Source organism: Nicotiana sylvestris, chromosome 2, assembly GCF_000393655.2.
Source record: "Nicotiana sylvestris chromosome 2, ASM39365v2, whole genome shotgun sequence".
Classification (NCBI taxonomy): Eukaryota; Viridiplantae; Streptophyta; class Magnoliopsida; order Solanales; family Solanaceae; genus Nicotiana; species Nicotiana sylvestris.
This window is the reverse complement of record NC_091058.1, coordinates 80524582-80538792: the sequence shown is the minus strand read 5'-3', so window position 1 is coordinate 80538792 and position 14211 is coordinate 80524582. Positions and strand designations below refer to the sequence as shown.

General features: G+C 36.8%; 3 protein-coding genes across 3 annotated transcripts; 2 read left to right on the top strand and 1 right to left on the bottom strand.

The window, feature by feature from the left end:
• Positions 1-120: 120 nt before the first annotated feature.
• Positions 121-1058, top strand: LOC138885131 (uncharacterized). Its single transcript, XM_070166033.1, has 3 exons — positions 121-430; positions 886-951; positions 1021-1058. Exons 1-3 carry the CDS (start codon positions 121-123, stop codon positions 1056-1058), a joined length of 414 nt encoding a protein of 137 aa, XP_070022134.1.
• A 5929-nt stretch (positions 1059-6987) lies between these two features.
• Positions 6988-9636, top strand: LOC104213252 (fructose-bisphosphate aldolase 1, chloroplastic-like). Its single transcript, XM_009762713.2, has 6 exons — positions 6988-7224; positions 7994-8263; positions 8342-8451; positions 8533-8623; positions 8846-9115; positions 9211-9636. The coding sequence occupies exons 1-6, from the start codon at positions 7054-7056 to the stop codon at positions 9487-9489; spliced, it is 1191 nt and encodes a 396-aa protein (XP_009761015.1). The 5' UTR covers positions 6988-7053; the 3' UTR covers positions 9490-9636.
• Positions 9637-10920: 1284 nt separating this feature from the next.
• LOC104213251 (B-box zinc finger protein 19-like) lies at positions 10921-14011 on the bottom strand. Its single transcript, XM_009762711.2, has 5 exons — positions 13527-14011; positions 12419-12515; positions 12165-12280; positions 11838-12074; positions 10921-11141 (listed from the first exon to the last, which is right to left on the bottom strand). Exons 1-4 carry the CDS (start codon positions 13617-13619, stop codon positions 11850-11852), a joined length of 531 nt encoding a protein of 176 aa, XP_009761013.1. The 5' UTR covers positions 13620-14011; the 3' UTR covers positions 10921-11141; positions 11838-11849.
• Positions 14012-14211: the final 200 nt, after the last annotated feature.

Sequence of the window (14211 nt, the reverse complement as noted above, 5' to 3'; positions counted from 1 at the left end):
GTAAATAGTTTAAAATAATTAGTGGAAATATCATTTAAATAAAAGTCCATGTCTTTATGATATATGCAAATATGTTCTAATATTATTGCCTTTTCTTTTCTATATTTTAGATTTCTCAATATGTCTGCTATATCACTGCATGGAATACTTGAGACCAACAAGTTGGTAGGACCAAACTTTGATGATTCGTACAGAAATTTGAGAATTGTTCTCATGCATGAAAAGCTTATTGATGTGATAGATAAGCCTGTCAAGGAAGTCCCAGATGAGGATGAGGATGATGATGATGCTACCAAGATTTATCAGAAATACTTGGAAGAATGTCTTACTACCAAATGCATCATTCTCGCTTTTATGAATTCTAAACTACAGAGGAAACATCAGGATATGGATTCAACTGTAATCATTGAACATCTTAAGAAGATGTTTGGTACACAAAGCAGGACAGCTAGATACTAGCTATCTAAGGCTTTATTTGGATCCAAATTGACTGGAAATTCTCCAGTTGGACCCTATATCAATCATATGATTGATCTTATTGAAGAACTTGAGAAGTTGGGGTGCAAACTGGGTAAAGAGCTTTCTCAAGATTTGATCTTGCAATCACTATCAGAATCCTTTTCACAATTTGTTATTAATTTTAATATGAATAAAATGGATTGTGATCTTCATGAGATACTTGACATACTGATTGATTATGAGAATTGACTTGCATCTGAGAAGAAGAAAGGAACTGTCATGTTGGTTGGAAACTCTTCTAACAAGAAGGGTAAGGGTAAAAGTAAACCTAAGAAAAAGCCTACTGCGCCCAAGGGTGGTGTGACCAAACCCAAACGCAAAAAAGGCAAAACTGACCAATTTGATGTTGTATGTTTCCATTGTAAGAAAATAGGACATTGGAAGAGAAACTGCCAGGAGTATATCTTGCAACTTTAAAGGACAAGAAACAAGGTAAGAATTTAATGCAAAATATTTTCAAGGTTTCTTTAACTTCTGCTAATTCTTCATTGTGGGTATTAGATACTGGCAGTGGTTATAACAACTGCAATATGTTGTAGGGGTTCCAGATAAGTAGAAAGTTGAAGAAAGGAGAAATTAATCTACAAGTTGGAAATGGTGCAAAAGTTGCGGCCGTAGCTGTAGGATCAATTTCTTTAATAATGCCTACGGGCAAAGTACTTATGTTGGATGATTGTTATTACGTTCCTAAATTTGTTTCGAACATAATTTCAGCTTCTATGTTAGACAAACATGGTTTTCGCATTAATATAGGCAATGGTATTTGCTCTATTTATTATAGTGATAATTTATATGTGAATGGCTATCTCCAACATGATGTTTATGTCTTACCTAATGTGAATGCTAATTCGATTATGCATGTTTCAAGTCTTAAGAGGAAAAAAGATGATCAAGTAAATCATACATACCTTTGGCATTGTAGGCTTGGTCATATTGGAGAGAAAAAAATTAACAAGTTGTACAAGAAAGGGTACCTTGACAAATATAATTTTGAATCATATCCAACTTGTGAATCTTGTCTCAAAGAAAACATGACCAAATCTCCATTTACAAGAAGTGGAGAAAGAGCTTCTGAATTATTGGGACTAATTCATGTAGATGTTTGTGGGCCCATGAAAATTCAAGCTAGAGGTGGATATTCTTACTTCATCGCCTTCACTGATGATATGTCAAGATATGGATTTGTGTATCTTATGAAACACAGGTCTAAATCTTTTGAAATGTTCAAAAGGTTCCGTAGTGAAGTTGAGAAGCAAACCGATAAAAGTATCAAAGTACTAAGGTCTGATAGAGGTGGAGAATATCTTAGTGAAGATTTTACCAGATATCTCAAAGAGAATGAGATTCTCTCACAGTGGACACCTCCAAGAACACCACAACACAATGGTGTGTCTGAAAGGAGAAACCGAACCTTATTAGATATGGTGAGATCTATGATGGGGTTCACTGATCTTCCAATAAATTTATGGAGATATGTTTTGGAAGCAGCAACATACTTACTTAATAAAGTTCCCACTAAGTCATTCTCTACAACATCATATGAGATATGGAAAGGATGTAAGCCTAACCTTAAATATATCAAAGTTTGGGGTTGTCCAGCTTATATTAAGAGACTACAGTCTGATAAACTTGACTCAAGATCTGATAAGTGTAGTTTTATTAGGTATCCCAAGGAAACAATGAGATATTATTTCTATTACCCTTCTGACCATAAAGTATTTGTGGCCAGAAGAGCAACCTTTTTGGAAAGGGAATTTCTTTTAGAAGGAAATTATAATAGAGAAATAGAACTTGATGAAGTTCAAGAAACTAATGAATCAACACAATATAAAGATCATGAGACTCAAGTTGAAGAACTTTTATTGGATGTTTTGAAGTTGCCATCTTCAACGGTTGAAGTTCAAGAACTAAATGAAGTTCAAGAACAGGTTAATGAACCAGTTCCAAACCAAATTGAACAACAACCAAATCCAGTACAAGGTGAACAGGCTGTACAAGTACCTCTTAGAAGGTCTACACGAGAACGTCATGTACCAACTAGATTAAATTTAATGGTACAAGATGATGTATCAAATGAGGTTGATCATAATGATGATGACCCTAAGACTTATAAAGAGGCTATACAAAGTTCTGATTATGAGAAATGGCCAAAGGCCATGGAATCCGAAATGGAATCTATGAAGGAAAATAAAGTATGGACTTTAATTGAACCTTCAAAGGATATAAAACCTATAGGTTGTAAATGGGGTTTTAAGAAAAAGATTGGAGCAGACGAAAAGGTGGAGACCTACAAAGCTCGTCTTGTTGCCAAGGGATATCGTCAGAAAGAAGGAGTTGACTACGATAAGACTTTCTCTCCCGTGGCAATGCTCAAATCTTTTCAGATTTTGCTTGCTATAGCAGCATACTATGATTATGAAATATGGCAAATGGATGTGAAAACAGCTTTCCTTAATGGTGAGCTAGAAGAGGATGTGTACATGATACAACCTGAAGGTTTCACATCTTCGTCTGATCATAATAAAATTTGAAAGCTACAAAGATCCATTTATGGACTAAAGCAAGCTTCTCGAAGTTGGAATATTCGCTTTAACAAGACAATTGAAAAGTTCAATTTTGTTAGATGCGAAGAAGAACCTTTTGTGTACAAAAAGGTTAGTGGGAGCATAATTATATTCTTAGTGTTGTATGTTGATGATATATTGCTCATAGGGAATGACATACCGGCATTGCAAAGTACCAATATTTGGCCATCTGAACAGTTCTCCATGAAAGACTTGGGAGAAGAAACTTATATATTAGGAATAAAGATCTATAGAGATAGATCTAGGAAACTGCTTGGACTTTCCCAATCTTTGTACATTGATACCATCTTAAAGAGGTATAATATGGATAATTCCAAAAGAGGCTATCTACCGATAGGCACTGGAATTACTCTCAGTAGGGGGAATTGTCCTAAAATACCTGAAGAGAGAGAACACATGAGTAGGATCCCATACGCTAGTACAGTGGGAGCTATCATGTATACCATGACATGTACACGTCCTTATGTGGCTTATGCACTTAGAGTGACTAGCCGATATCAGGCAAATCCTGGTGAGGACCATTGGAAGGCGGTGAAGACCATTCTTAAGTACTTAAGAAAGACTAAAGACCAATTTCTCATCTATGGAGATTCTGAGTTGAAACTTGAAGGTTATACTGATGCAAGTTTTTCTTCAGATAGAGATGATAGCAAATCTATTTCTGGTTATGTATTCACCTTAAATGGTGGTGCAGTGAGTTGGAAAAGTTCCAAACAAGCTACAATAGTTGATTTAGTGACTGAAGCAGAATATATAGCAGCTAGTGAAGCTGCTAAGGAAGCTGTATGGATGAAAAAGTTCTTAACTGAACTTGGTGTGGTTCCTTCAATAGAAGGTGCGGGTCCATTATTGTGTGACAATACTGGAGCCATTACTCAAGCAAAAGAATTAAGATCACACCAAAAATCCAAACACGTTCTACGAAGGTATCACTTGATAAGAGAGATCATTGAACGTGGAGATGTCGAGATTCAAAAGGTTGATGGAAAAGAAAATGTTGCAGACCTATTAACTAAAGCTCTTGGTACAAAGGAGTTTGACAAGCACAAGTGAAAATTGGGAATGAAGTATAAGAGCAATTGGCTCTAGTGCAAGTGGGAGATTGTTAGGGATATAGTAGATATGCCCTAGATCTAATATCATATTTGATAATTTAAACATGTTTTTATGAACATTATTTGATATAAAATAAATATGGCATTTGATATCCTTTTATCATTGTTATTAATTGCTTGATTAATTTAATAAGATCCTTGATTAAATTTTAAGATTTGACATTGTGATGGAGATCATGATAATGAGGGTAAAGTTTCTTATAATTTAATCTAAATTTGTTCTTGATCGTAGGATTATTAATTTGGACATTAGTAATCCGGTTAGATCAATATTTATGTGATCGTCTTTATGGGATAAAGATTAGTTGATCTCATTAACTAAATTACATAGATAGATGATGCATATAAAGATATGATCATTGAACCGACTCATTGGATAATTTCTAATGGTTAGAATTATCATAAACTGTCAATAGGATATTCTCTTGAAGAATGTGATGTAAAAGTTTCCTTTGACCTGAGATCGTCATAGTAATTGACAAGTTATTTATTGTGCTTTGATACCAGAAATTGGGAATGAAGTATAAGCTCTCTTAGTGAGTGTTTCATCGAATTTTTTGACCAGTACTGATTCAATTTCCTGTTTGGTCAAGTCGTTGCCTTTTACGCCTGTCGTGAATGCAGTCACGTGGTCTCGTGGATCAGTTGTTCCATCGTATTTTGGAATATCGGGCATTTTGAATTTCTTTGGAATTGAGAGGGGAGCAGCACTTGGCTTCCAGGGTTGTTGTGAATATTTATCCATATCTATCCCTTTGATTACGGGCGGTACTCCAGGTATTTGCTCTATGCGGTCACTTTGCTCCTTGAGCTGTTTTTGCAATGTTAGTACTAAAATTTGTAAATTAGAATTGACTAAGTTACCTGGTTCTCCATCTCGTGACTCGGTGGGGATTCCACCACTGTCTGAATTGGCAAGCCCGGAACGAGGGTTCTCCAAAGTGTTGTCATTTGGAGTGGGTGTTGTTGGTGCGACAGATAACTGGCTAACAAAGGCCTCAAGAGCTTTATTGACCTGTTGAGCGATTAGTTTTTGCAAAGCTTCATTGACAGCTTCATCATTTTCAAATTGAGCGTTTCCATTTGCATGAGATCCATCAGGAGTGCCTTCTCGAGACCGCCGAGGGGAGCTTTGTGGAGAAGGGATCGGGGTGTGATCATTCTGTGGATATCCCTGGAATTGTTGGTTTCCTTGGGTGTTGTCATTAATGTTTGACATGGTTGATGCAACAAAAAAGGTTAGGCTAAGAAAGAATAGATTACCAGATTCCCGGTAACGGAACCAATTTGTTTAACCAAAAAGTAAAATTTCGGTCAAAGCTTTAATTTAGAAGAACTCAGGTTACTGATAATCAAAAATGAGTAAAAGGAAATGATTTTGCTAACAATCAGATAAGCAGAAGAAAATAAAGTAAACCAGTGTATTCAGATAATATTTTCTATCCTTACAAATGATTAGTTCTCTCCTTTTTATAGCTATCTTAAAAATATATGTTTTGCCTTTGTCATAATAAGGCCATTATAAACAAATAAGGATATTAAATGCTACGTACATAATCATTGTAGTTTAATACAGATTCTCTAACGTTTCCAGTATTAAATGCTTATTAAATACTGTATTTGTACTCTCTTGTGCTGTCAGATTCATTCTCCTTGATTTTTGGATTTAAATAGATGCGAGTGTTGAGTCTTTTGAATAACTGTTTGTGCCTTTACTTGTGCCTCTGCTCGTATCTGTTGCAACTTATGCCTCTTTACCAATCATTATTCTTTGACCAGCCTACGTGTCATGACACGTCTCTTTCAATTACTTTAATATGTAAACTCAATTTTTCTCAATACAGAAGTAAAGAGAAGGACAGATGTGTTCCAATCAGTTGAGTGGCTCCTGAGTCATGACATTGTTTTCTTGAATTTATGGGCCATCCCTGAACTTGACATCTACTCTTGGGCTCCTATTGGCAGATCTTTGGGGCATGATGGACCCGAATGTAATGGTCACCTTGTGAACATTCTTCATATATTACAAGCAAAAGAGAAGAAATATGTGAATTTAATGCCAATTTGTGTGGAGATTTTCATGAGGACCCATGTTGGAAAGGAAGTATACGTCTTCCTTGATCGTTCAAATGCAGTCAATTTTATAGGAACTATCAATCTCATTAATCTAACTCTTTGAAAGGCTGTTGCTTGCCTCCTTCGCAAGAAATAAAGCTAGAGGAACTTGCTATTAACCAACCATTTTTTATGAAAGAGATTCTTTGGAACTTCGTATGGAAAAATAGCATGTATTTTTGCTAAAATGGAAAAATTATTTCGAATAATGAAGTTGAATTAGGGTGGTGGATCTTTTAATTAAAAGTGGAGTTTCTTATAAATCTTGACGCCATTGCATTATGGCCACTCAACAGAACCCACATTACGAATTTTTGTATTCTTGTGTTTTAGAACAATCAGAGCCTCAAATCTAATGGGTCCAGTGATTAGTTAACTGGCAAAAATTGGAAGTCCAATAGTGCAACCATATTTATGGTTTTACAAAGTTCCAAAAAGGAGCTAAATTTGTGACACAACAAGTTTAAATGATAAGGAAAATAAGAAAAAAGAGTAAACCAATGAAAACCAACCATCAGTTTGCAAATTCCTACATAAGTAGAGCCAAGTCAGCAAGTTATCAAGCCAACTGGAACGTGCTGATTGGTGAAAGTATAATGGCCTCAAATGATATTATCTTCCTGGAACTATAAATGAAGTGAGCATGGGGCTCTCCGCTTGTACTGAACACACAAGAAAAACTCGTAGCTGAGGAGAGAAGATAAGGAAAGAAAGAAAAAATGGCATCAGCATCTCTCCTCAAGACATCTCCAGTTCTTGACAAGACTGAGTTTGTAAAAGGGCAGTCCCTCCGCCAGCCATCAGTCTCCGTCGTCCGCTGTCAGCCAGCTGCTCCCTCTGCTCTTACTGTCCGTGCTAGCTCCTATGCCGATGAGCTCGTTAAAACTGCGGTACATGCTCTTTTATAACATTTTCCTATCTACTAGTGCTTCATTTGCTTTGACTTAAGTTTAAGGAGCAGGTCCGATTGAACTATTTTATGTATCGCGAATAACACACTTTAATTCTCTTCACATTTCATGTGATAGTTATTTTACTTAGTCACAACATGCAGGTTAGCTGTCTTATGTTCTTTTAACTGATTAGCTATCTCTTACTCCTCTGGAGTAAGAAATTTTAAAGCATGGTATTATGCAACTACGAAAGATGAGCTTGTTTCCTTGGGCCTTATTTGAGAGGCAGATGTATGATTTAAACTTGATAAGTTTAACCTTAAGATTAATTAGCATTGAACTCATTCTACTTCTAAAAATATGGGTCCAAAATTTGATATTGCGGAACTTTTAGTGGTTTCTTTCACATGTATATTTATGTTCCGTGTTGAAATATTAAGTCTAGCTGAATCCATAAACAATACACTCCATCTGCCTCTGTCTATTTGCCATTCCCATAGAGAAGTGTTTTGCTAGTGTTTTCTTCTTTCTTTTTCTTGATAAAAAGATGAAAGAATGTATTATTACCAGTTCTTGATCATTTTTCTTACAGTGGTATTGTTTGTTTTTGCTCAAATTTACTACCAAGATAAAGTGATGTATATAGAAGGGCTATCCTAATCTCTGTAAGAATAGTCTAAGAGTATAAGTGTTAAGCGTTCTTTAGAACTTTTTTGAGATGAATGAAGCTATATGTGGCTGATTTGAACTAATGAATTGAGTGTAGAAAACTATTGCATCCCCTGGACGTGGAATTTTGGCGATGGATGAGTCCAATGCTACCTGCGGGAAGCGTTTAGCCTCAATCGGTTTGGAGAACACTGAGGCTAACCGCCAGGCGTACAGGACACTACTTGTTTCAGTTCCTGGACTTGGGGACTATATCTCTGGTGCCATCCTCTTTGAGGAGACACTTTATCAATCAACCGTCGAAGGAAAGAAAATTGTTGATGTGCTGGTTGAGCAGAACATTGTTCCTGGTATTAAGGTTGACAAGGTAAAAGATCTAACCTTAGTGATTTAAAAGGTCTAAGTTTCTTTGGTCATAAATTGCTAAAAGTTTGAAAATTCACAGGGTCTTGTTCCCTTGGCTGGCTCAAACGATGAATCATGGTGTCAAGGTCTAGATGGCCTTGCCTCCCGCTCTGCTGCTTACTACCAACAAGGTGCCCGTTTCGCCAAATGGTAAAGCACTTTTCTTTTGTAAGTTATACAACAATTGCTTAACTTGAAGCTCATCTTACTTCTCCCTTGTGAATCTTACAGGCGTACTGTTGTGAGCATTCCCAATGGTCCTTCTGCACTTGCAGTTAAGGAAGCAGCCTGGGGTCTTGCTCGCTATGCTGCCATTTCTCAGGTAAGTTGGCATGTGTATATATATAGGAAGCAGAAACACACAAATCTGAAAGAATTTCTGTTAGAGTTCAAGTTTTGTGCAGGTTAAATTTATCTACAATAGTAGGTAACGTGCTATAATAGATGAAATTGCACTAATATTGTAAATACTTTTAAGAAATCTCTATGTTATTCTAAGCTTTCAACACGAATAATGGTTAAAGTTTCTGGTTCATTCTTGTAGGACAATGGGTTGGTACCCATCGTTGAGCCAGAGATCTTACTTGATGGTGAACACAACATTGACAGGACCTTTGAAGTCGCCAAGAAGGTGTGGGCTGAAGTGTTCTTCTACCTCGCCGAGAACAATGTCATGTTTGAAGGTATCCTCTTGAAGCCTAGTATGGTCACCCCTGGAGCAGAGTGCAAGGAAAGGGCCACCCCACAGCAAGTTGCTGACTACACCCTCAACCTCCTCCGCCAAAGAATCCCTCCTGCCGTCCCAGGAATCATGGCAAGTATTATCTACTCTTCTGTTATTATATCAAACATTCTTCCATAATTCCAAGAACTTGACTAGTAATCATTTCCATGATTTGTTATACACAGTTTTTGTCTGGTGGACAATCTGAAGTTGAGGCTACTCTTAACTTGAACGCCATGAACCAAGGTCCCAACCCATGGCACGTGTCGTTCTCATATGCAAGAGCCCTTCAGAACACATGCCTTACGACATGGGGTGGAAGACCAGAAAATGTGCAGGCAGCTCAGGAAGCTTTGCTTGTTAGAGCAAAGGCCAACTCTCTGGCTCAGCTCGGGAAATACGCTGGTGAGGGTGAGTCCGAGGAGGCCAAGAAAGGAATGTTCGTGAAGGGATACGTTTACTAGGTGCTTACCAATGTCTATAGATGTTTGAATATGAAGCATGTAATGTAGCTAAGTCGAACTGCATAAATGCTTATAGCTCCTGGAGACTGTTTTGTTCATATAGCGTTGTGCAATTAGCAATTTATAACACTCATCAAGCTTGGTCAATTTTATGTTATGGGTTCAACTTCTTCACAATGTTAAAGGTGCAAACATGTTGCAAATGCCATCAAAATCAAATTTAGCGGAAAGGAAGAAAAAAAAATCCAATTCTAAGATACATCCAAAAGCACGATCATAGGCATAGTTGAGCAGGCACACCAATAGAAAAACTGAATGCTATAGAAATGAAACATAACGGCATAGGCAGGATAACTGCTATAAAAAAGATGGCATGATTCATGGATGAGCAACTACCCATCTGTTGAGTGTTGACTACAAGATACACAATTCAGTGGTAGTTGAAGGACAAAAAGCACATCTTCCTTTTGTATAGGTTTATAGCTGTGTCATAATCTTTTAAGTTGAACTCCATCCTGAATACTGGCAGGTAGACATCCACAAATCTATCTGCTCGACAGTTTTGTGCCTTTAAAAACTGCAGCTGAGGCTATAGCTACAACTGCCGTCACACCAACTATTATCTTCCATTACCAACACCTCCAAGAGTTAGCTTCAGAAGATTCACCTAGTTGTAACACACTCCGACAATCAATAGTTCTTCCTACAACTAGGATCCTCATTAGTAGAATATTACACTGTTGAACTCATGTTTCACTCTATTTCTTCTTTTCTTTTTCCTTCTTCTTGCTCACTGTTGCTTATGGAATCCTGTATTTCAGCAGGAAACTTCCTCCATAGCTGCTTTCTGTAATTCTTTTAATTATTTGGTTTCTTTTCGAATGTAGGAGTCACCTCTTCTTCCTTACTGGCGAAGCAGGAAGAGTTGGTTGTTTCTGTTGCCATTCCTTTTGCTAGAAAAGAAACCATCCTACGGGGATGTGACGTATTCAATTTCTATTCTTTTTTATAAATAATTCTGTTAAGTCCATTAATTCCCGTTAGCTAAGATTTTGTTGAAGGTCAAATGTGTTTGCTAGTAGACACGAATTAGAACATAAATAAAACAAGTGCTGGTTCCCAGTTGTTCCAAACTAGGAGAGATGACGAATTAGAAACTGCAGCATTTCCTGCAGGCTAGGTCCTTACGGGAAGAAAATTTTAATGAACCTCTATACAACTGCAAGAAACAATGAAAATAATCTCTACACTCAGAAGTGACCTTAGATTTTAAGATAACAGCAACTTCTGCCAAAATCACCTTAAACTTCAATTACATCAACAACTTTCAGCAGGCAGTTCTATGATGCTGTCTTAACAGCTAAACTAAATCCTAAGACAAAACTTGATTAAGAGTCTAGCAAAAAACTACTAGCAATGTTTTTCAGCAGGACCTCAAAGCAATCAGAACATGCAGTTTATCATAAACTAGCTGCCTGAATGTTGTTCGACTACTAATCTGGGCTAATGAGCTTCATCAATGACATTGGTGAACCTTCTATCACATGCGCAAAAGTGGAAAATGCACGCCATATGAGTTATAAGCGTGACGCCTCACTTACATTTCTTCATAAATGTGATTTGGCTGGAACAGCCCTCAAGATGTATTAATCCTGTTGAGGTAAAAAAGAAACATAAAGTAATGCTCAAAACCTTACGATAGGAAATACTATGATCAACCTTTTCATGAACAATCTATCAAGTTATTTTCTTCTTTTTTGGATAGAATCATCCTAGGTGGTTTAGCAAAGACTGGACAGTGACGACTGCAACTTAAAACAAGGTCCTTCTATACAAAACGATTTGTGAATGGGATTCCAGGAGACTTACAAGAGAGACATTAGCAAGAAAACATGAAAATGAAAAAAGCACATCTCTTCAGCAGATATTTCAGCAACCTTCAGTAGTTCAGAAAGGATTTACATTTCCCCAGTAACCAAAAGTCATCCGGTTTACCATATTTACTATCCATAAATGAAAGGTGATATCTCTATAAGCACTTATGCTGATCAAATTGGATTACCCTGATTGGAAATCAAAGTGGTAAATAATTTGTTTTGGTTTTTCTTTTTCTTTTTCTATTTTGAGATACTTCAGAATTCTTGACAAATTATCTATCTTCTATAGACCAGTCAATTCTCCCTCTTGAAACATCTTCTTTTGTATGTTTTCAAGCAGTTCAGTTCACATGATTTTAGCATTAAAATGAAAAGGGAGAAAGTGAACTCACACTTTATTAAGTAGATATTATTGATGAAAGATGGCAAAGTTATTCTGGGATTGATTATGAGAGATGTAGAGTGCCTAACCTGATTAGATGCCTAACCATGATAGCGATTTGGCTTCACATTTAAGTCGATCATTTTGTCCTTCTTGGCATGATCATGTGCACTCCCATCTGAAACTACGACAGGAGAGGATCTGCGATTTTGTTGATTGTCTTCAACCATTGGCTTTGGTGAGTGACTATATTCCCTCTTGTTTTCACCAGGATCTAATGTCTTCCCGGCTAACTCCTCCATAGGCCCAGGTTTGTCTCCTGGAAACTACATGAGAAAGTATAGAAAGATGAACCAAAGCATATCACACTGCACATATCAAGAGTGGGATGTAACTCATACGACAGAGTTACCAACCTCAACTTTCTGCCTCAACAGGAGATATCTACTGTGTGTTCGTTTACCTCCAACGTGTACGATCATGTCGCATTGCAGACAAAGAGAACTTCCATCAACCTCACAGTAAAAGAATGCTTCAAGCAAAGGAAGTTAGCAATAGTTAGTTCGTTTTGCACGCCCTATTGAGTAGGATAAAACAACAAAATAACATCACAGGAATCAGAAGAAAAAACTTAAGAACTGAAGAATGAAGAGGATTAAACTCTATGTACCAGGTGCATTTTCACATATGTCGCAACGAGGAACATCGTTGGGCTTAGCTAGTCCAACCCTCACATGCCTACTAGCAAGCTTATTACACATATGAACCTATGGACAAATGTGAATACAATTAGAAACGTTCACAAGAATGGAGAACATCAAGTCTCTTAGCGGCGTTGTCAATATTAGTAGGTTAAACTTGTTGACTCAGATGGAACTCCAGTAGATTTGGCCTTTCATGCCTCTGGGTCAGAAATGAGTAGTGTTGAAGATATAAATAAGAACATAAAAGGCTGTAACATCTTAAACTTTTACATGCGGTGATTAGATAATCAACATGGCATGGAAGTAGGCAGGAGTCCTTGGTTCATATCTCACCACAATTCATTATCAATATATTTTTGCACATGCTAGCTTGACCCATAAGAAAGAATTAGGCTCACACGTGAACAGACATGTTATTAAAGATATAAATAGAAGTGTGTCTCTCTAATATAGCATAAACTTTTAGATAAGATGTTTGCATTTATTCAACAACTGGGAAGATCACAGTCACTAGACAAATTCCAACATATAGATATATAAAACAACCCTTAAGGACTAAGAAAATTTTATTACTAACTTAAAGTAGATGAACAGAAGAAACCAAAACCAGAGAGAAGAAGCAATGATTCCCTGGTTGTAAATACTGAAGAAATGCCCGTTTGCATAACAGGTCAGCATGATTTTTGACCTTAAAGAAGTTGATGATGGAGCAACTGATTGCAGCCTCTTTAAGTAACATAAAGACGCACATAATTACACTTATCAAAAGAAAAAACACACAGACACACACAGAGATAATTTCAATTCTAAAATTAGCATCATCCTATCTTGTTGATTTTATAACTATGGTCGACACAAGATATCTGCAATCCAGTACACAAAAAATAGTCATTTCTTTGTTCTTCCGTTCCCTTTTCCAGATATAAGTTGACTTGAACAATTATTCCACCCCATCAACAAATAAAATGCTAAACTGAACACATTCAACAAACTAATTACAACCCAAAAGAAGAAATAGAAGTTTCATGCAAGTACAAAGGGACAAATAGTATTAGAGTGAGAGTAAAATTAGACCTTGTCGTCACAGGCACGGCAAAGTGCAGCCTCATCGGCAGCGCAGAAAAGAATGGCAGCAGCACTTTCACAAACATCACAAAGTGTCCGCATTATTCATTTCTACGACTCCCCCAATACTAACACAATTTTAAACATTACTTATCACTTTCAACTCTTCTTCAATATACTTCTATTTCGTCAAATAACCTCCAAAGTCTGGATCTTTACGTCAAGTTGAATACTTGGTACAAATGCAGGAAACAACTCACAAAATATATTTTAAGTTTAACAAACCATATTTCTTTAAAGGAAACTACAGTTTGAAAAGATAGTAAACGATAATGATAAAAGGTGGGACTAGGATTATTTTTCTGATTGGCTCGGGTTTTGAATATCAGACCAGAAATAGCACCATGATCTATTAGAGGAACCGTAAAGAAAAATATATGGTGGCGTCAACTGAGGGAATGCTCCACAGCCACAAGATTAAAGAGGGTGGCCATGAAAATTCCAATTCTCAACCACCAATTACATATCTTAGACATGACATGGCCCATCGAATTTAATAGTGAGTACTTGTCTTTTCAACGATGCTTCTCCATTTTCATCATTTTTGGATATTCTTTAATGCAAGCCACCTTGTGAGGTCTATGATTACGCCACGTGCCCCCTTTGCCTTTTTGTTTTCAACAACCGTACGTAA

Excerpts from the sequence above, each read along its gene's own strand:
- LOC138885131 (XM_070166033.1), top strand. The coding sequence starts at position 121 with ATGTCTGCTATATCACTGCATGGAATACTTGAGACCAACAAGTTGGTA. Across the intron at positions 431-885 it reads ACATCTTAAGAAGATGTTTG|AAAATAGGACATTGGAAGAG; the intron begins GTACACAAAGCA and ends TTCCATTGTAAG. Across the intron at positions 952-1,020 it reads TTTAAAGGACAAGAAACAAG|ATACTGGCAGTGGTTATAAC; the intron begins GTAAGAATTTAA and ends TGTGGGTATTAG.
- LOC104213252 (XM_009762713.2), top strand. The coding sequence starts at position 7,054 with ATGGCATCAGCATCTCTCCTCAAGACATCTCCAGTTCTTGACAAGACT. Across the intron at positions 8,624-8,845 it reads GCTATGCTGCCATTTCTCAG|GACAATGGGTTGGTACCCAT; the intron begins GTAAGTTGGCAT and ends TCATTCTTGTAG. Across the intron at positions 9,116-9,210 it reads CTGCCGTCCCAGGAATCATG|TTTTTGTCTGGTGGACAATC; the intron begins GCAAGTATTATC and ends TGTTATACACAG.
- LOC104213251 (XM_009762711.2), bottom strand. The coding sequence starts at position 13,619 with ATGCGGACACTTTGTGATGTTTGTGAAAGTGCTGCTGCCATTCTTTTC. Across the intron at positions 12,516-13,526 it reads GCCGTGCCTGTGACGACAAG|GTTCATATGTGTAATAAGCT; the intron begins GTCTAATTTTAC and ends ATTTGTCCATAG. Across the intron at positions 12,075-12,164 it reads TGTTGAGGCAGAAAGTTGAG|TTTCCAGGAGACAAACCTGG; the intron begins GTTGGTAACTCT and ends TTTCTCATGTAG.